The sequence below is a fragment of the Pelecanus crispus genome, chromosome 3 (assembly GCF_030463565.1).
Source record: "Pelecanus crispus isolate bPelCri1 chromosome 3, bPelCri1.pri, whole genome shotgun sequence".
In the NCBI taxonomy this organism is placed as follows: domain Eukaryota; kingdom Metazoa; phylum Chordata; class Aves; order Pelecaniformes; family Pelecanidae; genus Pelecanus; species Pelecanus crispus.
Genome location: NC_134645.1, coordinates 55,866,588 through 55,892,325, shown reverse-complemented (window position 1 = coordinate 55,892,325; position 25,738 = coordinate 55,866,588). Strand labels below are relative to the sequence as shown.

Below are 25,738 nucleotides of genomic sequence, written 5' to 3'. Positions count from 1 at the left end.
TCAGTTGTTTTCCATTATACTCTTAATCCAAGGAATATAGGTGGAAACTCGAACGTAAACACCAGGTTTCATGGGTTGGGCACAGCCAAGACCCCAAGAGGTGACTCCATGTTGGACAAATTTGTCTTGGTCCAGACAGACTAAAGGTCCTCCACTGTCCCCCTAAAGAGAGAAAGAACAAGATGATTCCTTCATGGACAGTCCCATGTACAAGAGGGACCTTCTTACAGGAGACACAGAAACAGAAGTACCTCTCGCAGGTGAGGAGCACTCAAGTTATAAGAAAACACCGGAGCTCTAGCCAGAAAAGTGTTCTCTATGCACATTGTGAACACTGTTGTAAAGTAATCTCTTCCCATCATCCAAGTATTACATTTATTTTTGAAGTAAGGAGATTTGGTGAGAAGGAATCTGATTGCCCTTAGCAACTTAAACTGCGCTTCTCCCTCAGTCTCTTCTCTGAGGTCTTTATGGCTTTCTGTTGTTACTAGATAATCCAAGACCAAGTGAATGCATGCATTCAAGCCATGTGTCTTAAGACACCAGTGCACACCCCTCAATGGTCTGCTTGCCCATCACAGTGCTTGTGCATAGGGTATCTGTGCTGTGTTGGCAATGGCATTGACCTGCCAGCTGGGGCGGGCAGTCTGCAGTTTTCACCCTTCTTTACAGAGTCACCTCTAGCTTTTCAGGGAGGAAAGTTTCCATCTTGATTCAGTATGTTAAGCTTTTCCGAGCCCTTTCATGTATTTAAAGAAACTGAAGAACTCAATTTCAAAACCTAGACTTCTGGAGAAAGCCTTCATACCACACTTCTGAGATGAGCTATTGCCAATCATATTCTTCCTTTTCAGCACAAGGGAAGCCCAGCATGCATTTTGCCTCACCCAGTGTGATTTTCACAGGCACTGGCACTGACACTTGGAGATTAGTAGTTCCTTTGGCCCTTGGTATGCCTGCATGGCAGACTCCACTGCATTGTTCCTTGACTGCTAACTGACATGTCGCAGGTTGTTAACTGAGCTAGATTGGACACTGGAGCTAGTCTAGCCAAGGCAAGAAAAGTGGTCTGGGAAAAAAAAACAAAAATCAGATCGTTAGTCATTCTAAGTTGGCTTCCATACAGATACACCTGGCTCGGGCAGCCATGTTATTACCATGTGCTTTGTAATTCAGGCTTATCTGAAAAATTACCTGTCTCACTTCCTAGCAGCAGACAAGGGAGCAAGGGAAGACAGAATCCATGTGCATTTTTCAGCTCGTATGCCATGTGGTATGGCAACATCCCAAGGCTAATTCTGAGCCTCTAAAGCCCAGATAGCAAAGCGCTATTTGATTTGAATGTGCTTACAACCAACTCTGATGCTCACAGACTTCCTTACCTGGCAGCTATCTGTGCCACCATGAATATTCCCAGCACAGAGCTCATGTTTTTTGACTCTACCATTCAAAAATTCAGGGCGGTTACATATTTTATTCTCGATTACAGGGAAACCAGTTTCCTTTAAGTAGCCATCACCACCAGTTCCTTTGCAAAGAAAAACAAAACCAAAGCACAATAAATGACAAAGGTAGAAGAACATCTTCACAAAACAAACATTGAGGTATAGATGAGCAGTAAAATAAGCAGAGTGTTTATGCACTATGCATATACTTTCCATGCATAATATGAAGTGATACCAAAATCACTAAGTATTATCAGTATCATGGTACTTATTACCCTCTACCACCCATCAAAATCCATGTTGCACTGATTGACCTTCCTGCTCCCACAGTACATCCATACAGATCTAGTACCCACTGATATTTGTGGGAGTCATTTCCAAGCCATTTTATTTCTCTGTATCTGAGTTTTCTTCCTTGTAGAAGAAAGGAGGTAGGAAGTAAGCAGTTGAAAATGGCATGATGGAGAGAAACAAGGAGGCAGAGAAGGTACTGATGCCCTTCTCAACCAAGACAGAATGGGAAGTTTTGAAAATGAGAGTTATATTTGTGTGAGATCTTCTGAACCAGGCTGGTTGGGAGAAAATATCATTCAAGAGAATGAGTAAACTCACCTTCATGTGGTTAAGAAATAGGCTAAATCTAGAAAAATGTTCTTTCTGACTGTGTAAAAGCCCCAAAAGCACTTTGGGGAAAAGTAGAGTGGACTAAGAGATGAGTTAGCAGCTCTTTAGGTCTGATTCTCCTCTTTTACCCTCCTTGGTTTAGGGGGTTTCAGTTTACATAGCTCTAAGTGATTTAGGAGAATCTGAAACGGAGGGAAACAGTGGAAAGGATGGCAGTACCTGATGAATTTTAATGAAATAGGTATACTTGCAAGCTTTTGTGGGCTGTTTTTGGCACAAAGAGAATACACTTTGGGTACAAGTATATACCAATCTCCAAACACAGAGCTTTCAGATGTGTTAACGCTGTCTCACCTCTTGTATCCCCCCAGCCTGTCACGTAGCACTCCTCTCTTCCTCCTAACACAGCATTTTCTTTTGGCAAACAAACTGGGATTACATGATTATTGATGATTGCTGGGCTAAAAGAAACAAACAAGAGACTCATACAGGAACAATCATTAGCACATTTATCCCTGATACCACCTTCAGGTTTCTAAAAAGATTTTATACACGGTCAGCCTTTTTTCTTTGAGATCCTGAGCTTCAGGTAAAGGGTTTTTCTGATGTGCAAAACTGCTTTTGTTTTAGGCTCTTATCCCTCAGAATGTGATACATAAAAGGAAAAGATTCGAAAGGGAGAACAGTTAGAGGCTTTTGATACTAAAATTACTAACATAAATCCAAGAGAATGCTTTGACTTAGGCTAATGCATAGCCAACAAAACCTAATTATAATCGTACTTAGAGATATGAATTAGTGGCATTTAACACATAGGTGTTAGCTTGCTCTGTCTGCATCCAGTCTGACTATTTATAAATCACGTCCAAACTGGACACTTAGCACACAGCAGAACCCAAGTCTGACTTGCCTTTGGGTGCAGCTAAAGCTAGGCTCAATTAAGAAGCCACATTAACTGTGTTGACCCTGCATCTGTTTTGGATCTGCATTGTAGCCACTGAAATCAAGGCACAAGCACCATATGTTCACATCTGTTTGCAGCTGTATGGACATATTCTTTTGATTGCACAGTGCCTCGGCAAGAGTTTCAGATGAACAGAAGCAGATGCAAGAAGGGCTGTACTGGGTATTGCATCAAATGTGCATACTGTTTGCCTCCACACTGGACAGACCTGCTGGAAGAAGAAATCCCCCCACCACAGCATGGAAACAGCACGGGGTGACATCATGCTAATAGTGCAGTTTTCAATCCTCATTACCTTATCAAGGTAGAAGCATGCAGAAACACAGACTAAAAGCTCCTCTAGACATTACCTCCTCCTACTCTGCTGCCACTACCTCACCTCACAGCAGCTGGCACCCAGCGCATTGCCAGCCTGTGTCACTGTCCCTAACCTTCCTCCCCTCCCAAGGCAGCATTTTCCCTTTCTGAAGCCCTGCAGCTGAATCTCCTTGGTTTCCACAGGAGCTTCTGTAGAAAGGGAAGAAAGAGAGGGTCTTAAATGGCTGATTGAACACAGCATCTACAGAAACACACATTTCCATGACACAAGCAACCACTATTTAGTCAACTTGTCCCATCAGAATGAAGGAACGCTTCAGGTGAAAGGGTACCTGCTCAGTTTTAGCAGAGCAATATCTGCGCTGAGTGGCGCCTTGAACAATTTCTCAACATCTCGTTTTTGCAGTGATGGCTCTAATGCTCTTTCTCTGTGTAATCCAAGGTATACTTTATACGCAGATGGCCGTGCGAACCTAGTTGAAATGATTGCATATGGTGAGTTCACAAGCACACACCCAGGACGTAGAACACTTATGTGATGTTATTGGGCACCTTGTTCTGTCAAAGCCAGAAAAATAAAGCCAGCTTTGTCATACAGTTAATTTCTCAATCCCTTATTATGGCAGACGAGATCAAGTTGGCAAAAGTTATCACTGTCACTCTTTGTTTATTCAGTCAAAACTCTGCTTTAATGAATGATGAATAGACTTGGCTCAGTTCTCAACAGTTTGCAAGCTCAGGTTGGTTATTCGGTCCATTTCGTTTCTCCTCTGGTTTTCTATCTAGTGTAGGAAAATGCTGGTGAATTAACAGCTACTTACTTTTCTAAGCAGTGAGAAGCAGTAAGAACCCACTGAGGGTCTATCAGAGTTCCCCCACAGAAATGCAGTCCAAAACTGTAATAGAGCAGGAAGGCATGAAAAGGGCATTGGGTTAAGGTGGGGAAGTTAATTCTATTGCAGTTCATCAGGTAATCTTTCTAACATGTATACCTTTACAAACTAAAGATATTATTGCACATTTTCAGTAAGAATCAACATTTTACTTTCCTTGAACAGTATTTCTTACAATGAGGGTAGTGTTGTGTGGACATTTTTATAAGATCTTGTATGAAAACACCTAGATCTTTGTTCTTAAACCAGTATTTCTATAACTGGAAAACCTTATGTGCAGTGATGTATACTGTTTTAGAGATTCTGGCTTTTATCTAGCTCTGATCACAGTCAGAAAGCTCTGCAACTGGCCTTGATTCCTAGTTTTGCTAATAAGTTTGCCAGTAGGATCAAATGTTTACATGGAAGGACTGATGAAGGTCTATACTAGCTGTGCTTCAAACAGTTGCTTCTACTCGTAGGATACTGATTCTACTGTAGGATGTAGTGACAGATTTAAAGTCATTCTGCCTTTAAAGTGTTTAAAGTGTTAAGTGAAAGTGTTTTTGAAATTAGTGGTTGTATTGATTCTATAGGTATTTATCACAAAACAGAGCATTCTTGGTTGTCTAAATGACCTTCTTTAAGATTAGCACAAATAATGTATAGCCTTGAGCTATATTTAAATTAAAATAACATTTAGATTGCTGCAACCACATGCTATAACATCCTATGAGAGGCAAAGTTTCCTTGCACGTAAAGTCTAATGTAATGGGGAATGGCCATACCTTGTCCGGAGACTGATTTGCCAGGGCCAGGAGTGTGGATGCGAAATACACCCAGCAACAATCCTTTGAGCACACAACTTTGGTCTGAACTTGGCTTTTCCACACTCATACTGAGCAGGAGCTACAGAATAAGAAAAAAACAATCACTATAAGGAACTTCTGCTATCTATTCATTATACACTCAGAAAACTAGAAGGTGAACCTGTTACATCTGTCACTTCAGCTTTTGATTCTCTGCAGGCAATTATATACCATGCACCACCGATATTTTGTTAGGTTACCTTCATCTGGAGCATTTAAAAATGCCTGGCAAATTCTTTTCACATACACTTCTCAGTGGTCAGCAAATTACACATGAATAGGCCTACAGTCATACAGAAAAAAACAGAAGGGGAAGGAAAAGGAAACAGAGAGAAAGAAAAAATAAATTCTCCCAACATCTTTAAATGTACTCTCACAGGTGCCAGAAATGCGAAAGCTCCACTGGCAGCTGTTTTCAAACTAATCTTGGTGGTACAGCATGTGAAATTCAATCACTGTCTCTGTGGAACAAAATTTTGTCCACTCTTATCTCAGGATCTTTTGGTACTTCAGATGCCTCTGAGTTATTAAAAGAGGGTAGTTCTTATTTAGCCATGGGAAACTGACTCTTATCAACACAGAATTTAGAATTTGTTGTCATCAAAAGGAACTAACTAATGAAATTAAAGGCAAAAGCCACATTTTCTCTGTTCTTTAGCTGAACAACTGAACAACAACAACATATTAATTTTAAAAAGAAATTGGATCTTCAAAATGAATACAATAACCATGTAAAAATGCCATTTTTTCCCCTAATAGTCCCAGCCCAACACTTTCAATGCAGTAGTATTTTTACAGTCACAGGATGTGCGTGCTATAGAATATGTTTCTTTTTCTTGTTTGCTCCATTTTGGGGTTTTGATCAGAGCACATTTTCTGCTGCTTACAGCTCAGAGGATAGAGCAGCAAGGAAGTCACCCTTCTTTTGAGTGGGAACTACTTCTCTTCCTGGCATAGCTTTTGTTGTTGATGGACATGATAGGACTTGAAACCAAAATGTTGTAGAACTTTATCATAGTACACTTTGTTGCACCACCTTGTTCAGAGTACTGAATGGCTGGACTACTAGTAACAAAGACAAGGGGTTTGGTTAAATATTTAGGGCTAGAGGTACTTTCCAGATATCTGATATGGTACAATATCGGAGGAGGGAAAGTCTGTTTTACATCCAGGTCAGAACCAGAGCCTTATAAGCAGGGGGTGCAAAAATTTTGCTGGGATGAGAGCATCCCTTGTTCAGCCTGGCCACACACACAGTTATGCCACGCTCCAGGCAGGAGCAGGGGAACTTTCTGCAGGAACAGCCTTATTTTGAAACACATGGCAAAACCCCAGCGAGCTTCAGTGGGCTCCAGGTACATCTTGTGCTGGGTTTGGGGCTTCTAAGGCATAAGCACTATTCTTAAGACTTCAGACACAGATGTTGTGTTCACATCAATTCCCCACAGTCTTAATTTCCAGTCTAAAGCACTGCACTGTCTTAGATCAGTCTTTCAGATTAATCACTGAATGTCCTCCAGTTGTCATAAATGGTTAGAGGAAAAGGAGACACTAGGCTTTAAAGGAATCATTACGGCACTTGGGAATGTCACAGTACTCCCAGGCTTTTCTTGGGTCTGTTGTGTAGCACCAGGGTCCATTCACATCTCCATCAGGATTCCTGCAATACTGTAACAAAGAATGAAGACACCAGCTATTAACCAGGGGATAAAAAAGCCTACCAATGTATGTTTTAAAATAAAATTAAATTAAATTTGGGAAATATTTATTTTACTTTCTCACTGATCAGTGACTTCCAATTCGTTTTGTCAAAATTTTTCATTTTTCTATTTGTTCTGTGAGTTTAGAAAAAGGTAATAAAAATGAAACCTTGTCAACCGTCTTCAGCCAGTAAACTTCACTAGCGCAAGCTTGGACCTCTGAGCTCTCAAAAGGTAGGAGATCTTGACCTAGGATGGGGTTTTCTAAAGCACTAACTGTCTATGCCTGCTTCCACTGCACTTAGTAGGAGCAGTAGGATCAGCCCTGAAGTCTTTTCAAACCCATGCTGGCTGCATGACTGCGGGGCAAGTGGGTATTGTGTAAGCTGCTCTTGCACAACTTGGTGATGCCTATGAGTCCCAGGGGCAGGGGTGCAGTGTTCACCCTGACACAGGGTGCCTGGTTAGCTGAATCACTCTCTAGGTCTTACTGGCCGTACTGACCTCTGTTCAGCACAGACACCTCACACAACTGCATGCTACCAGATATTATTCTAGTTCCCTTCCCTGCTCTGAAATATATCCCATGTCTTAGGAAAAAGGAGAAAATATTTGCTTCCCTTCCCCAAGAGTCCCTGCCAACTGCAAGAACCAAAAAGTTATGGCAGGCAGCTTTTTAGAGGGAGTTTCCCCAATCTGAGCTGGAATTCAATACAGGGTATATGATGCCATCAGAGGATTGCCTAAAGCAAGCTCTAAAATCGTGTACCTGGAGAAAAAATAGTTCAAGCTGGAAACATCAAACAAGCTCTTTATATCACATACGGAGCTTGTCACAAATCAGGCAAGTATTGTATATGGGATGTTACAAGTCTAGAGAACTAGTCTTAAGTACATGTGTTAGGACTAGGGAGATGAAGGTTAGAGATGGAGAATGACTTACAGGACAGGTCAGATGCATGTATCTCCTTGTATGATGGGCTGCAGCAGAAGCTGGAGGGCTGGAGGGGGAATTAGTAGAGGATGCGGGCTGCAGTCATCAGTTATATATCTCAAGGAACTTGCATTCATTGGATCCCTTGCCATCTCACCTGTCACTTACTACTGAAACCTATGACCCCAGATGCTCTTTCTAGCAGAGGAGGCAGAGATGCTGCCCACAGACTGACTCCAGTTATTTCTCAGCAGTGAGGAGAAGCAAATGACCATCTGAAGCCCCTTGGCTGTGCTGCAGAAGCATTCAACAGAGCTTCTGGGCATCTGTGTGTCCCACAGAAGTGCAGACTGCTCATGTCAACAAGAATTAGCATGATCAGGTTTTCGGATTGAACTGAGGAAAATAAATTAATTTACAAAAACCTGCATGAAATGCTTGCTAAGGGACCAAGAAGAAGAAGGGCAAAGCTCAATGACAGTAAGTATTAAATGAACAGCTGTTTACATTTTTATCCAGGCCTGCTTCTGCATGAGTCACAGGAGTGAAATAGTCATGGCTATGAGGTCTCTGAGAACTCCACTCTTGACAAGTCCTGCCCCTTCCAGTTTTTGCTACTGTGCCACGATAATCTTTACCATTACCATTAATGCAGTCTGTCGAAAAAGAGGAAAAGGAAATGATTGTTAGTTGTGAGCTATTGGGCCATGTCCACACTTGGTGGTGGTGGTGGTGGAGAAATAAATTTGAGGAAATACTACTAGGACTTAGACATCCTACATAATATGTATACAAGGAAAGAAGGACAATGTAGTGTCAATGAGGACTAACAATCACATTTTAATTTCTTTGCATTTTAAATGTTTTCTTCATTACCATGAAAGTCATAAACCAGAGAAGCTTAGATTCAGTTGACCCCTTGTGATTCCAGAAGCCAGGACCATGAAGACCATGCACTCATGAAGTCTTTTCCTTACAGACACAGATATTTGTCCACTGCCACATTTTACAGTAGGTAGGAAGCAGTAATACATGTTCAGCTAAAGTTATTAGCCTTTTAACCGGAAGAACATGTCATAACAAAAAAATGAAAGCTGCAGCAGTCTATCTACTGCATAACAAAGTTGCATCTGAACTGAATTAAAAAAGTCAGCTGTCCTCTGGTGGGAAATGGAGCCCTGGAAATGTGAATGCATGGCACAGGAAAAGACTTTTTTGGAACACTTGCCAGCAAAATGCCATCACGTCTGTATTTGCTGTCACTGCTAGTAGCCCTCCCACAGTAGTGTGGAGACTACTAGCCACCTGTTTCCTTGTGTTTCCAATATTGTCAGATGTAGTAGATAAAATATGTGATATTAATCTAAAATCAAATACAGAAACCCTGTTATAAAATTTTACAAGAAAGTTCAGAAAATTAAGAGAGTGGTTATAGTATTAAATTCTGTAATCTGAGTTTCCTGTATTTCATCTTCATTAAATTCTTGATGTCGTTTCCATAAAAAACAGCTTGCTGGTTATGAGCATTTCTGGGGGAAGCAGAAAGTATTCTCACCAGGATTTGGTTTCAGTGTTGCCTGAGGAGGTTTTGGTAAAGTCACTTGTACAGGGTCATCACACCTCTTCAGGTTGCAATATTCCCATCTCACACTGGGGTCAGTGGTGTAGCACCATGGGCGGCTATCAGCATCTGGGTTTCTGCAGTAATTCATCTTCAGGTCCCTACAAATGTAAGCATATTATATTCCGATCCATGCCACTGCTCTGAGGAGAACTTGAAAGAACATTTTAGAATGTAGCAGGTCTGCTACAGAGTTAGCATATATCATTTATCATGTACTATGTGCAACAGAAATCCTTTTCCGAGCATAAAGAAATCAAGAAACATATGCAGAATATTTAAATATGCCAAATACTTATTCATTGGTTAATGCTTATAGTAGAATACTGTTTACAAATCCAGATAAGTAAATGCACGTATGTATATTAAAGATATAATTATTTTTACTTTTTCAAATACACTAATAACTTTTAACAAGAAATCATTTTTTGCGTTTTGGAATAAGTAAATAGTAGATATTAGGAATAAGAAAACAACCCATCCCTTCCTCACAGCTCTAATGAACTGCAGACTAGGAAGCAAAGACTTAAACTATAAGCTCATGTATAGAAACAGTTCACTTCAGTATAAGGGAAAATCCATGATAACTCTTAGTTCCTTTAGAAGCAATGTAGAAAGACACAATTAATTAGTCTAAAGCATATTAGTGGCAACTGTGCTTTGTTTCAAGATGAGATTAATAGAAAACATTTCCACGTTAAAAAAGGAAAAAAGGAAAGGATTATTTTTATCAAGTACACTCCTTTCCCAGCTTTAAAATAACTGTTGTGTAAAGATGGATGCAAATCAAAATGAATCCATGAATGGTCATTGGCCAATGAAACACAGAAAGGGGAAATACACATACGCATGTGGGAACTGGTCTGCCGTTTTATTGTGTCGGTGTGGTGACATTGAGTTCCAGGCTTGACATTTCTTTCCCGTGAGAGTGAAAGAAGCTGTGCCACGGTAAGTCACACCATTGCCTTGATAGCACTCCTCAGTAATTTGAGCCTGCTCAGGCACATCAACAGCTGTAGTGAATAACAGAAACCAGTCCCTTGCATCTTAATACTTTGATATTTATACAAAAGCATAGAAAGCCAACAGAAAACAGCAAGCCAGAGTATTTCACTGACCACCACAGCATGCTCTCTGTAACAGAATCCTTCTCAGACTGTAGATCAAAAGGAAGATTTCCAAAAATGTTTGTAAAAATTTCATGATACACTAGATTAAAAGCACTTGTACATCCATTTTACTGTCATGCATGGGGATTTATGTCAGCTAAAGATCCAAATAGTTCACATATGGATCAAAACTGCTCCAGGGTAGGGGAATGTCTGTGGCTTTGCCACAGATGCGTGTGTGGAACAAGCCTGCCTTGTGAAAGGACAATATTCTTTTGATTGCTTTTTATGGAGTCTTGGTTCAGTGCTCTTAAATTATCTTAGGTTTTGCTTTGGATTCAGTTGTTCAGGAGCTGGCATGTAAAGCTAATTAACTTTTCCATGGAGTGTTTAAAAATTTAGAGGTTGAGGGAACCACCACTTGGCAAAAGGAAAAGACCTCTGTTACTGCAACTTTTCCTGAGCTGGGTCAGTAGGTGACTTAAAACCTCCTACACTTATCCACCAGACTGAACGTACCAGCCTGGACTCCACACCAGGCTCAGGAGTTCAACTCATACATAGAAACACTGAGAGTGACAGCAGTAATACAACTGAGCAGCGTCACCCAAGATTTTTCGAAATAAACCACAATGACTCTTCACTGCTAGATGTTTCCTGTTGTTCTTACCCGGGGCCTCTGGCTCTGTCCCATCACAGGAGGGAATGGTGCAATATTCCCACCGGGCGGTTCTGTTGGTAGTGTAACACCATGGCATCTTCTCACCATCGGGATTTCTACAGTAGTTTTCCTCTAGGCTCCTGAAACAGAAAACTTGGCTAAGAAAAGCCTGTCATGGAAACCTAGTAAAGGTTATGAACAACAGGGGAATGTACCTTGCTTCCTAGTTTACTGTTGTATTTACTGGTGGGTAACTGTCATTTACTGATGCCATTTACTAGATGAAAAATTGCAAAGCACTGGTGTTTTGGATGTGCTAAACCAGACACCTGCTAGATTGATGGATGAACTAAGAGATTGTATTTCTTGTAGTACCTTGAGGCCAAGAGCAGCACAGCAGAAACACAGGGTGAAAGAATCTAGCCCCAAGCAAATATCATAATTGTAAGTTTCTTACTCCACATTGCTTCCCCTGAGCAACAATACAGTAAAAGGATGACCTGAAGAGGGAAAAAGACAATCAAGAGAGCTTGAAAGTCAGAAGAGGAGACACTATCCAAGAACAAACAAGTGAATAAAAAGAAATGAGCAAAAAAATTGAAAAGATGGAATCCAGCAGGTGATGAATGCTGGTGTAACTGAAGAACTTTGCAACATAGTTGAAGAAAAATGAAGTAATTCTGTGCCTTGGTACTTCTCAGGGACAAGGAATAATGGAGAGGTTTCACTTACTTGCAGGGATAGTTTTCAGGAGTGCGACCATGTTTGTGAGGAGATTGAGAACTCCAGTGCTGACAGGTGTTTCCTGATTCAGTAACAGAAACTGTGCCTCGATAGTCTTCTCCTCTTCCTGATAGACACTGGCGCCCTGGTGCAGGAACTGGTGGGGGTTTTGCTATTGCAGAAAAAGGACCTGAAATTTAGCAGTCTTCTAGACATATTAAAAACCAAAACCAAAACTGAAAGAACATTTTAGGCTTTATATATAGTGGACTTTTTAGCTTTCTTTGCAGGTAAGGTTTAAAGACCAATATGTCTGGAAAGTCCAAAAGGTAGAGAAAAGATATAAAAAAATCTTAAGTTTTCTTTCTTCCATTTTAACATCTCCACAATCAGTCAGACTGCCAGAAGGGCATTTGTATCTGCCCCTTTACAGCCAGGAGACAACACAACTAAGTGCTAGCAGCCCCATCAGAACAAAGCTGGAAAGTGAGCAAGTGGTAATACTGTGAAGAAAACTGGGGTGGAAGTGGCAGGCCAATCAGTGATAGGTGCAGGTATAGATGTAGCTATAAAGAAGATGTACTCTAACTGGTGAGAGTTAGAGACAGCAAGTATGAGGTCTGGTGAGATGTGCCAAGGAAAAGTATCATGGAAAGGACAGGCCTTTAGGGGAAAAGGAAATTGAAAAGGTGGAGAATTGAATTGGAAGAGCAAAACCAAAGCCAAAAGATTTTCAGGCAGAGTGAAACTGCTTGACATCCAAAGAGGAACACCAGAAGAAACATCAGAACTACTGAAATGCCTTGTCATTGAAAAACACATCAAGGAAGGGACATGTACTCCAGTCAAAAACATTAGAAAAGCATATGACAGAAATCTCTAGCCTCAAAACAGCTGTCAGAGGTTCATTTCAAGGTTTTTTCTTTTTTTTCTTCTTTGAGATAAAAGTCAGCATTTTTTTATTCTTTCTTTTATCTTTGGGGCCTCTTGTATTTATTTTAGTTCCTTGCACCACCCTGAATGGGAGCTGTCTAGAATTCTAGAAGACTCACTGCAACGAGGAATGTCGCAAAATTCCCAGCGTTTAGTTGGGCTGGTAGTGAAACACCAGGGCCGAGGTTCACCATCAGGATTACGGCAATAATTCATCTTCAGATCCTTCTCTGGAAAACTGAATAGGAAAAATTTTTTTTAAAAATGTCACTAATACCTGTAACAATTATCGTGTCTGGGGCAGGATGGTCTTCAGGCCACCCTTGATGATAAACAAGCCATCACAGAATCTGACTCACTTTTCCGGGAGGTATCCATGAGAATGAGGTTGCTGGGAGTCCCAGCGCTGGCACTCAAGCCCAGACACTGTTGTTGCAACTACTCCGTGGTAATTTTCTCCACTGCAGTGCATACACTCCACTGTAGGAGCAAGGCAGAATGAGGACAAGAGAGACAGAAAGTCCCTGAGGAACTGGTCCATAAACAATCATACTCATCTCACATGAAGAGATCATCTCATCTCACATCTCACATCTCAAGAGCCTGATCAGAGCACAAGGCTGAAGGACAGTCTTTTTCTGGCAAATTAAAAGCTTATTTTTCTTGGTAAGATGACTTCAACTAGTTGATTACATTTATTGTATTCCATTTAAAAAACCTCCAACATTATGGACTATAGTTTTTAACAGAGCTAAATTAAAACCACTAAGCTATAATTGAAAATCTGTGCCTTGCTGCTGTCATGTTTTATTGACTTTTGCACTAGCAACAGTCATTTGGTTCAATTCTAGGATTATGATATGTGAAGACACTCATATAACATTTTTTTTTTTTATCTAGGGAAAAAAAAAGACTTTGTATAGCTGTTTTGGGGGTCTTTTGATATCTTCCTTGGTGTTGAAAATGTCTTTGGAAAATTTCAGGTTCAACTAAACTCAAGTTTGGAACAAATACTCGATTAAAAATAAAAATATCTGAGTAACTTCATATTCTTGAACACATCTTCTAAAAAGGGAAAGAAATCAGGATATGTATCCTGACCTTCACACTCTGGGATGTTGCAGTAATCAAATCTGGTAGCAGGATCTGTTGTGTAACACCAGGGTCCGTTTTTATCGTTATCAGGATTTCTGCAGTAGTTTTCCTCCAGTCCTGCATTGGGATATTTTTCAGGTGTGAAACTGGAACAGAATTTAAATGGGATTAGCGAATAAGGAATATGTCCCAAATGTTCAGCTGAAGACTCTAAAAATGAAAGCTTTATCCAAGGACAATTTTGTAGATGTCATTCATTAGAAGTCTCCTAATTGCCACTGTGTGCCGTTGCTGAAGAGTTAGAAGTGCCATAGTTATAGATTTCAAGAAACATGGTGCCTCTAAGGCCAGTCATGTCTTTAATAGTTGCATTTACTTCAGCTGTTCAGTTTCCAGTAATTTTTTTCTCAGCTGAGGCACTTTTTAGCGTTTAGAGAAGTCTTCTGTGGGACATGTTCCCTGGGAGACACAATGAGAAGATATTTGCTGAAATGGGAGAGTTCTCTGTAACCTGAATGCTATGCCATCTCAATAGGAGGATACTAAATAAACCCAGCTGTCTGTTTTTCATCAAATACAAGAAATGTTGTCCTGTTAACTGTCTATGGATTCACTGATAAAAATGATGTACCTTTTACCTCATTTGCCACATGTTATACCTTTAGCCAAAAGAAGTTCTTGCCCTAGTGAGATTAATGGAAAATTCTTATTTCAGCAGAATCAGGTGCTTCCCTGTCGAGAGTTTTGCTCATGTAAGGATGACAAAATTTAAATGCAACTGCCAAGACTGACAATGTCCCTATTGACCATGTAGCCCTAATTGCAGGTCTCTGAGTTACAACTCAGATTAAAGAATTATCTTCTTCTATATAAGTGTAGAAAAATATTTTATAAGAAGACTTTGAACACGAAACAAATTGCTTATAAGACTACTTAGCATATATAAATGGCCTAGCAAAACTTCAGAAAAACATATAAATGTATACGAAAAGGCCTTACTTTGGTTTATGGGGGGCATTATCATCCCACCTCTGGCATGGCACACCTTTCTGAGTTTTTGCTTCTGTTCCTCTGTAATCCACCCCTTTTCCCTTCTTGCATTCTAGAAGATAAACTGAAATGATATGTGCTTAATTAATCAGTATCATGATATGTCCATTGGATTTTAGCATATACAAAATCCTTTTTCATGCTAATACTTTTAAATACATTTGGTCATATTTTTCCTTTTTTATGCCGTCAAAAATAGACAGCTTATGTAAAAACCTACTGGTTATCTGATGTCTAAGTTGAACTAATTAACATTGAAAACTTTATGTGAAAGCCAAAAACTTCCAAACCAGAATTCCAGAGAAATATGTGTAACACAGCCCGGTTCTTTTGAGAACATACTATAGTAGATTTAAATAATAAAATATGCTTTTAACATTTAAATATGCACTATAACAAAATAGTTGCCTCCTATGATGCTATTATAGTTATGCACTGTGATTAAAATCAAACCTTAAAAGAGAGCCACCTGAACTCATCTGAAGAAGATAACAGGACAGAATCACAGATGCATACACAAGGCATTTTACCAGTTTAAATAAGCAATTTTTTTTAAGTTCATGTAAATGTGGATGACATTGTTTCATTAAAGTTCACCATGTCATGAATGAGATTTAATTAATTCAGGATATGCTAAAACAATGACTCTGCTCTACAAGATAAAATGGATAGTTGGTTGATGGTGCATATTATATATGCTTCTGTACTCTTAGATTTTGGAACTTCATAGTACCTTCATAAAAAAAGAAAAAGAAGGTGTGAAAGAATTAGCAACAAAATCCTGTCTTTATGTAAGTCAAGGGGAACTTTAATGCTGAATAAGCCTAGGGTTTGTATTGGTAGCCTTGAAAACATTGAATTGTTTTAAAGTATTAATCATTAAATTAAATGCGAACTGAAAGCTCAATGTTGTAATTCTTTTCCCAGGAGGAAGGAGCAACTGTAACCCCATTGCAGCCTTTATGATTTTCCTGGGAGGACTGAACAATCGCCTTGCCCAGCAAAGAGCTGGTGAATGCCAGGGAGAGCAGGCTTGCAAGGGGTGGCTCTGCCAAGGCATGGCTGAAGGAACCCAGATCTTGACACGTTCCCTCAGAGCTTCTATATCTGCAGTTTAGAGACAGTCACTGTGAGGCAACATGTCCTTTGGCTTGGAAAACTAAGCAGAAAACTCATTTAACATTTCTCTACACACATTTCATCAGACAGTTCCTCCTTTCAATCAAAAAGCAATCTGTCTTTTAGGTTGTGACCTGGTTTGTCTCAATGTCTTTAAGTAGAGTCAAAATCAGATATTTGTGGAAACCCAGTTTTGCATCAGCTTTTCTCAGCATCAAAGTTATACCAAAGCTGACATACAAGCAGAAGATTAACGTAAGTCTGGAGAAGTAATGCCATTTTACACAGATCTGTCTTGTCAAAAGTGTAAAGAACTAATATTTGAATCTGAAATAAGGTTCAGCTCTTCTTTGGGTCAATAAGTAGTTTAGATCTGGATTTACAGATGTACCTTTAGGCACATCTTTATTTCATGGTATATATATGGGCAAGTTTACTCTAGAAACTTAGCTGGAAGCCATTTGGATCCCTCAAACAATTTTGCAATATATTAACATTAAAAACCTCAATAACTGAACATTGAATCAGTCAAGTGCTGACTCTTTTTGTTTGCGTAAACTTTTGACCATTTATATAACCTCTAGGGTTTTTTCTGTCTGATGACAAATAACTAACTTTGATCCCCAAACTCAACCCATGTCCCTTGGGTTAACTATTTACAAACAGATATGTGGATAACAATTCCCGAATGCTAGCTTTAATTCTTATTACTTTTTCTGTAAGCCAGAGAAGGTTAACTTTCTCCTTTACAGCACACACCATAGAAAAAATAATTCTTAAAATTGTGACTTTTATACCAATTGTCATCCTTTTCTTTTAATGCAATGATTAAAAGCAATTAGTTCACATCAAGTAATTGCTTCAGCTGAAAAAAATAACATTGGTTTAAGCAATAGCATTGCAAAAGCATCTGGGCATGTGAAAGGAGTTTCCTTGAAGTATCAGGACAGCAGCAGCTGCTGGAGACAGTGATGTGATCTGCCTAGGTAAAAACTACATTTTCCCTTCTGTTCTGTAACAATAAATTAAATTGATGTTACCATTAGAATGCACACATAATTATTTGAGACCCTCTGCAAATGAAGAGAGGAGCAATAGAGAAACCATCTGACACACAATAGGCTGCATTTTTCATGTTCACAATACCTAGGCTCATCTTTTGTTTTCTGTAGGTAGATGTGCAATTTTTGGACATTTTGGTTATGTAAAACTATGGTTTTTCACAGCATTACTGATGGGGTTTGTTTTTTCAAGAAACTAAAATCTATGCCTATGACCTCAAAAGGCTTAAAAGAATGCCGTAACAAATCCTCACTGAATATTGCAGGATTGTCAAGGAGGTTCTAACCTCAGCGAATCCAGGGGATGTCTCAAAAATAAACCAGAATCACAGTCTAGCTCCTGATCACAGTACTGAAGCAAAATCAGTACAGATTATTTACATGTAAGTTATTTGTTCAGCCTTTAAAATTTGTTACTTGCCAATTGATCTATTCAGTTTTCCTCTTACAATAGGAACAGCAGAAGATTTCTTAGCATTACTTAATCACGATTCAGGGAAATTCCCACCAGCTTCTGGATATAATAAAAATACCTTACGTGCAAAACATTAAACTACCTATCAGTTAGATATACAAAAAAAAAGGCAGCTGGCTGTAGGCTTCAGAAAATATCAGGCTGAAAAGGACCCTCAGCGGTCTTTGGTCCAATCACCCCATAAAAAGCACGGCCAGCTTCTGAGCTGGGTGAGGCCACTCAGAGCTTTGTCCAGTCCATATCTGCAAGGGTGAATGCTCCGCAGCCTCTCTGGGCAATGTGGTCCAGTGTTTACCCACCCTCCCTGTGAAAAATTGGTTTCCTTATATACACAATGTCTGAACCAAATCTCATTTGGATGCTCAGCTGCAATCCAGCTAAAGCTATTGAACAACTACATAAAATCTTCTTGCAGGTGCTATACCCATAGCATTATCTTATCCTACAAGTCTTTGCAGGTCAACAGAGGAGTAAGGATGCAGTTTTGTGGAGGTCATTGGTATTTACAGTCTAGTTATAGTGATTCTTGACTTTTGGTTAGAAACTGGCCTATTGAAACCACTGCATGATTTGCAGCAGCTGAGAACCTGGTTCATTTTTCCTCTTCATGCACCTTTCTTTGTTGAAGGAGACCAACTTCTTGGTAGATACTATAGTTTCCAATTTCTAAATATTCTCAAAGGCATTAATGTTTTTTAAAAAGTTATGAATCAGCAATTGGTGAAAGGCAATGTTCATGAAGTCATTTAACACAGAACAGTAGTAATTCCATACAAAGTTTACCACATTATCTTACATGTCTGAATGATCAGAAAGGAGATCTTTTCTCCCTTGTGTATTACTAAAGTCAGAGAACAACACAATGAAACTTATGTTACATTAGAAATAAAACACATTCCTTCTTCCCCATATGTAGCAAGAGCTCAGTTCTTGATTTATGTAATTCAAAAATAGTCTTAAAACCCAATCATTTGTCTGCATCTAGCATAAGGTGACAGATTTTTAAGAGATGATAAAAAAATTGGATAGTTGCCATTTCATAAAGACAGACTTCCTATTTTCAGAAAGAATAGGAGATCAAATACACTTAAGTCACATAATCCTCATCTATGACAAAACTGAGCAGAAATAAAACATGTACAAAAGGAGAATACAAAAGTTCACCATGTCAATTAATTATATCATAAATACATAGATTAGGATAAAAGTTTCACCAGACTCATTAACTGGAGTACAAACATCATATAACAATATACAAATAGTATAAACATAGATAATTTTTACCTGAAGCATAGTTGACACTCTAATACTTCTGTCAACATGTGCAACTAAAAGGCAGTTGATTTGAGTCCCACCCAAGTAAACTGTGAATTTTCTTTAGTGATACAAATTAAATTATTTGGTAGTTTCCACCAGTTTTCCAGTGGGCAAAGGTCTGTCTCAGAAACCATTGCCAGCACAAGTAGCTCTTCTTAGTACCCTCAGCAGAGACAGAGAAGATGCAGCCATAGGTTATTGGCTGGTTTAAAAGGAGAGGAGAGAGGGGACCCTCAAGCACCTCTGTTACTCCCAGCACCTTCTGCATTCCCCGAGCAACAGTGCTCTTTTCTGCCTTGTGGACCCTAGGATTTAGGGAGCAGGAAAGATGCTGGAGCACTAATCTGGGGGAAAAAATGGTACCACTGCTATACAAGCAATGGGGCAAAAACCAGGTATTAGGTAAGGACTGACCTACCCGCTTTGTCTGACTCAGTGAAGACTTAGCCCCCATCTACAATAGGGTTACGTGAGTCCCGCTGGAAAGCATATCTCAGTGAAATAATATAAAAAAGACATAGAGATAGACATACTTCTTTTTTCAAAAAGAACTGCATTTGTTCTTCTGAATATCATTGCTGTTTTGGTGTTCTCAGCCAATGTTAAACATTGTTGGTCTTTACTGGTGAATAAGAAGGCCCTGTTGAAATTAAGAGGAGAAAGCAATGTAAGAAACAGCAGCTGAATGTGTGCATTATTTTCCTAAATATTCTATTGCCTAAATATTTCTAGTATTCAGATATAATTTTAGCAAGCACTGCACTTCAGCAATGAAGATTGAGTAATGTTTCACAAATCACTGAGTATCGCAGCTCCCATTTTCAGTGGTGAATTTGACTCCTAAAGTCTTCATACCAAACTTAGGTTGAAAGGGAGCTACAAGAACAAATTATGACAAGGGATAAAAAGAAAGCTTATAATGTGCCAGAGATTCCAGAGAACATGCTGAAGAGGATATATGCGTAAGGAACCTTGGCCTTATTTCAAAAAAATTAGTGGTCAGTCAAGAAGCGAGTCATTCTACAGTATTCAGCAGTTACCAAGGAACAGGTAAAACACAAGCCAGGACCTTAAATTACCTTGTGATAACTGTTCTGAGTCATCGTACGTGAAGCAATGTAAGTACTTTGGAAAACACAACCATTTGTCTTTTCAGCAAGTACCTAGTCTGTAAGTCTGCAAAACTGGAGCAGATGCTGTAACCTTTACAATAGCATCTAAGGAAAACTGCTGACAGGCTAAGTAAAAAGAGCGATAGCAACATGGCATTCAGTGAGTAGGTCTACACCAGGAATGTAAATACTGACAAAGCCCATTCTGTAGCCTTAGTACCAACTGGCATGGGGCCAGTGTGCCTGTACTTGTAAATACGCACAGCCTCTCCCCGGAGGAGAGGGATCATATCTGGACTTACTGCTGGGAACAGTGTCTGTGCATTGTCTGGGGAGTGCTGGTTGCCCTGGGTCAACACTACTCTGGCGACTGTTCCTCCCGAGCCAAGCCCAGCTCTCAGTAATGTTAAATTTACAAGTAGGGATGTAGCGAACAAGCATGGTCCAACACACTGCTAAGGCGGGATAACAAGCCTGAAGTACTGATCTGAACTCATTGGTCTGAAGCACTGATGTGGTGGTGCTGCAGTGCTGGCTTGGTCTTAAAGCTCTGCCTAACAGTTGCCTTTCTTCCCCCAGATCCTTCCTTCCTTCCTTCAGTGGGCTCTGAGGCTTCGGCGCAGGAGGCTCAGAAGCTTTAGGCTCAAAGCAATAGTCTCCCCTGAGGCAGGACCCTGAGCAAAGGCCAGTGGTACAGACTGGTCAACATCTTTCACGCTTTCTAGCCCCTTGGGCCTGGTTAAATGCAAGTGCAGAGAGAGGGCTTGGCTGGAAGCAGGGTTTAGGATCATTAAAGTTTGGACGGCCGTCTCTTTCTCAAAATAAATAGAAGTTATGTAAGTCCAAATTCTAGTAAAATTCAGAATAATGGATGTATCTGCATGATAATAAGTAATGCAATGAACATAAGCAATGCCATTATTGATGTCCTAAATTTCCAAGCAAATAATTATGACTCTGTATTGCAAAAGGAGTGCAAGAGTCTGATAAAACCATGTCAAGTTGGTTTTCAGTGTGCCAAGCTGTGCATCAAGATATCATAATGTTTTCCAACAAAAAAATCAACATAATTTTCTTAATTTCTCTATTTCTGCCATCTTCATCCATATATCCCAGGCATTCTGTTTCTACACATCTTTTGTTTTTGCAGCAAACCTCAGACACACATACTCCTAAGAAATCCCTCAAAAGTTCAGACTGTTGATAAATCAGGCAGACTGCTCCATCATCTGCAATGAAAGAGACATATGGGAACCAGTGGACGTTACCTGCAAGTAAATTTATTTTCATTTTCACATTGCTCCGCACATTCTTCTTTACTATTTGTCCTATAAATTTGCTTCTTTGCGTTGAGCACCCAAGCTCCCTCTGTTCTCACATAGCTGTCTAGTATGTTTCCTTGCACTAAAAGGAAAAAGACAGAAAGAGGTAAAAATGTGAATGCTGATATGATTTATTTCAAACTTTCATGTTAAATTCTTTGTCACCTACTTGAGTAGCATCGTCATTTGATTGCTGGAATAATTAGGTTAATGGTGACAAAATATGGGTAAATCTTGCCTTCCTAGTATGATAAAGGGTAGTGTCACTGGAAACCCCATGTAAGGCAGGGCAGAGAAGTGGTTTGAACAGTGCTTTGTATCATTCTGAAAGTCATAACAAGTAACACAAACCTAGGGTATAAAGTGATGGAAACAGAGAAGACAACCCAAGGAGCAAAAAAAAATAAGGTGTTTCAGAAAGAAAATATTAGTTGCCCACACTTTGGAGAAAGTGGAGGAATAGCACTCAAGAAGGATGCGAAACAATGATTGTTCATTGCTGATACCTACCCACATGGAACAACTTCAGTTTTATCAGCCACCTCATAGCTCCCTCTTTACAAATGCTCTTGCTCTCGCAAGAAACAAGCTGTCCTCAGTCACTGGGGTTATCACTGTGCTCATGTTCAGTTTATTGTTTTTGTAATAACTCTGTATTGAACTTATTTAATAATCAAGGTAGCGGTTGTTGCCCTCCATTGTGGTGAATTAACACAAGATATTAAACTTGTAAATACATTCACCTAACAACCTTTGAGATACAGCTGCATGTGAAATACACAGGACGCTAAAAAGTAAAGCTATGTTTAGTGGTAAACTCCAGAAATGTTCAAGTACAGTCCTTCTTGTAAAGGATTTTGCCATTTAGTATTTTCTTTTTCTGTTACAGCTATGCAAGCTCTGAATGCTTAGCTATAGTTCACAAACTGTGACTTTTGTGACTTCCAGCTGCAGGGTCACAGAGTTGCATGAGTCCTGTGATTTTTACAGTTCCTTTATCAAATGAGCATACGAATCTACTGGCAAATGTTTGTCTCTGAGAGTTACGTGTTCTGCAGCGTTTCAACCCCAAACAGACAGCTGGCCCACGGTCTTTGCAACACATCTCAGTCCTGCTCTGTGTCCTGGTTTTATGCCTTGCTTTACGCAATTGCTGAATAAAAGGCACACAGGGTATGGACCAGACCCTGGCCTCCCCCTCATGCATGACAGTCACGCTGAAGGGAGGGATTTCTTCTTTCTTCATCTTTTTCTGACCCTTCTTTTCCTCAGCCATAGCCCAATGCCAGCAGGAGGGACAGAAAGCAGCCTTGTCCCACTCAGCCCCACAGCCTGTGGCTGCGGGGCTCCACAGGGCTGTTCAGTGAAATGTCTTCCAGGCTGAGGAAGGCAACTGCTCCTCCCTTTCCTGAGTAACACTCTTTTGTAGTGTGAAGCAGGCTCATATACCTCCTGGTACAGTTAAATTCCTTCACCAGAGTGCTAGCTCAGCCTGCAGTGGAGTATTTTCTTTAAGATCATTTTGCACCTACAAGATAGAACTGATAAAATAGGCCCAAAAGACATATTATGCTTCCTCTCATACCATTGCAAACCCAGAGAAGTTACTGGAGGTTTTTTTCTTCATGTAGACTAGGGAAGATTGGCCCTAAGTGTCGACAGTTTAACAGTATGCATGAAAGAAAAGGACAGCTGCCAAAAAAAAAAAAAAAAGATAAAGTGAAAATGATACGGTAAAATTTCATGTGACAGGGACAGAAATCACTGATTCCACTGGTTATTTAAAAGACATTAAGAAGAAATGAGTTTTGACAGAAAACATTAAACTAGGTTAAAACAATATCATAGGGATACTGCAATGCTCTCCACAAGGACAAGAAATACAAGTAAGGAATTCCTATTATGGTACAGCTTCCATGCAACCTTAATTCTGTTCCATTTTGACATTTTGCAGTAATATTGTCATTATAATTACAGCATTTGATTTTTAAAATATTGACAGGGTCATAATTGATTTGGGACATAAAAATATTTTTTCCGCTTTTCTGTTATAATTACATTGCAGGGCATAATACTTTAAGAAAAAAAGAAATATATGCAAACTGAATGAAAATGCAGTACATTTTTTTTGCTACCATTCTTCCTATGTCCATGGAATTTTTCAGTGTTAGAAAGATGTATTACTGCCTTATTCAGAAATGCAAATATTTACTGCCATTTGATAAAGGATTTGCCAACAGAAGCAGAGCATTGCAGACAAAAGCCCAAATCCTATATTTTCCTCCTGTATATAAAATGCTTACTTATTTGAGAAATGCATTTGATTTGAATGAGGCTGTTCTTCTGCAAAACCAAAGCTTAGAAACTAGAAATTAAATTAACAGGATAATTCTTCACATTAAATAGTATCTAGAATGTTTTATGCTGGGGTGTGTCTCTAAAGTTTCTATCTAAAATCTACCCATACATTTTTGTAACTGTTACCTTTTTTATATTTTAAAACTACATATCTAAAGTGCTTGTATATTTCATTGGCGTTGTTTTAATGTGTTGGCACACTCATAACTACATTTTTTACTGCAGTCACAACAGGCCATGTAGTTATACAGAAAGCCTGTAAGGCAATATGCCATCTGAATCCTATAGTTCATTGAAGTTTAAAGTTTTCAGGACAGAGAGTATTTATTCAAAATTTCTGTAAGAGTTACAACCTACTAAACCCCAAAAGATGTATGCAAAGAGCCTTACTCAGTTCTTGTGTACAAATTATTTTGTACTATCTTCCACAAATATAGTCTTGCAGCACCAAAAATCCTGCAGAAACTAACGCTGACCAGATTTTGGCCTCCCTATGACATGGAATGAAAAATTTCCTGTTAAGATTGTGGCTATGAAAAAGACTGAAACTCTAGTGTGTAGAACAATTTTCTTTGTGATTTTGTTTTTCACAATGCATTTACAAATTTTAAAACAATCAAAATAAGGATGACAGCACTTGGCAATAACAAAGAAAAGAAACAACCCTAGGATAAAAGGCTGCTGAAACCAGAGACAGCCATGTCTTTGTAGCAGGCTTTGGGGCTGCTTTCCAAGGGTGCCCCCATTTCTCGCCATGAGGCAGGTTTGCAGGGAGCCATGTGTTCCCCACACAGACACCAAGGCTGCTGTTCTTCTGGCATCTTTAACAAACACAACACTGGAGCAACCACAGCTCTCGCTTCATTCAACAGCAACTCTCGCTGGCCAGCAAGCCCCAAATCCATCGTCATCCAGATAAGTGGTGACACAGGGATTTGGGGACCTACCTTCACCAAATGGAGCTTGCAAGCGCTTGGCCCCCATCTCACCTAGGCAAGCGGAAGGCAAAGGACTCTTACCTGAGCTGAGCAAGAAAAGAAAGAGAAAGGCAGCTTTGCTAATCCCCATTTTGGCCCAGCTGGCGGGTGCTGGAAGTTGTGTGTGTCGGTGCACAAAGTTTTATTGACTCGCACTGGAGTGAGGTGGCATCAAACAAACAAGGCAGGTAGGTTAAGTTAATCATTCTCCCATGCTGTGACCCCCTTTGCCATGGTGTGTCCATTCAAACAACCTTGAATTGGGTGGATTACCAAATCAGACTCAATCATTTGTACTGGATACCAGGAAATGTGAAGGCACTCTCCTGTTTTGTGGGGCATGCTTTTGTTCTCAAATGGTTAAGTCTTTCTATGCTAGAGAACAGACCAGAATAATGTTTCTGGAAAGCATGGGAGATCATGTGTCCAGGCAGAATTTGAATTTCTCCTGGCACTAGAGTCCCAATGGTAATTTCAGCCATGCACACCTGTATTGATTTATAAGGACCAACTTCCATTTAATCTCAGAGTAAGTACCATTATCAGTTCCAGATAATATTAACTCTGTAAAATAGTTTAATTTTACTTTTTTTATTAAAGAATTCCTCCTCTCCTATGTTTCCTTGACTTAGGCTTTTCTTTTTTTTCTTCTATTTGGGAGTAAGACTTAGAGTTCCTTTTAGTTCAATAGCATAACTTTAGGTTTAAGACACATAGATAGGTATTTAGTGTTCTTCCTTACCAGACATTTAACCTCACAGTGCATGCATAAACTCATCCAGTGAGGGTGTCAGACTTTGCTCATCCATGTGTCATCCTGATTTCAACATCAGCTCACTCTGCATTTCCCAAGTGGCCTTTGCCTTGGAAAAGTTGCACTGCAGCACCATTTCATGGCTTCTCTTACATGTTAAGTCACTGGTGTTGCTTCAAAACAACTTGTTGAATCAAATGTGCTAGTGACTCAACAGAGGGAGGAGGGGGCTGAATACTGGATGGAGAGGCTTGAATGGGCGCTGCTGGGTCATGCAGTTCAGTCATCTGCAATTGAAGGCCAAAAGGTCATAGAATCATGAGTT

General features: G+C 39.7%; 1 protein-coding gene across 1 annotated transcript; it reads right to left on the bottom strand.

The window, feature by feature from the left end:
- Positions 1-24,750, bottom strand: LOC104028614 (plasminogen). Its single transcript, XM_075708627.1, has 19 exons — positions 24,702-24,750; positions 21,271-21,406; positions 19,424-19,530; positions 14,868-14,982; positions 13,875-14,014; positions 13,133-13,253; positions 12,893-13,011; positions 11,850-12,012; positions 11,127-11,257; positions 10,195-10,360; positions 9,282-9,448; positions 8,234-8,382; positions 6,667-6,760; positions 5,012-5,132; positions 4,173-4,247; positions 3,684-3,824; positions 2,424-2,530; positions 1,383-1,528; positions 1-162 (listed from the first exon to the last, which is right to left on the bottom strand). The coding sequence occupies exons 1-19, from the start codon at positions 24,748-24,750 to the stop codon at positions 1-3; spliced, it is 2,409 nt and encodes an 802-aa protein (XP_075564742.1).
- Between the last annotated feature and the right edge of the window lie 988 nt (positions 24,751-25,738).

Bases quoted from the DNA above. Each gene is read 5' to 3' on its own strand.
- LOC104028614 (XM_075708627.1), bottom strand. From the start codon at position 24,750: ATGGGGATTAGCAAAGCTGCCTTTCTCTTTCTTTTCTTGCTCAGCTCA. The intron at 6,761-8,233 runs GTAAACAGCTGT...TCTTTGTTACAG, and splicing joins AAGCAGGCCTGGATAAAAAT to TATTGCAGGAATCCTGATGG. The intron at 4,248-5,011 runs GTATGGCCATTC...GCTCTATTACAG, and splicing joins CAAATCAGTCTCCGGACAAG to TTTTGGACTGCATTTCTGTG.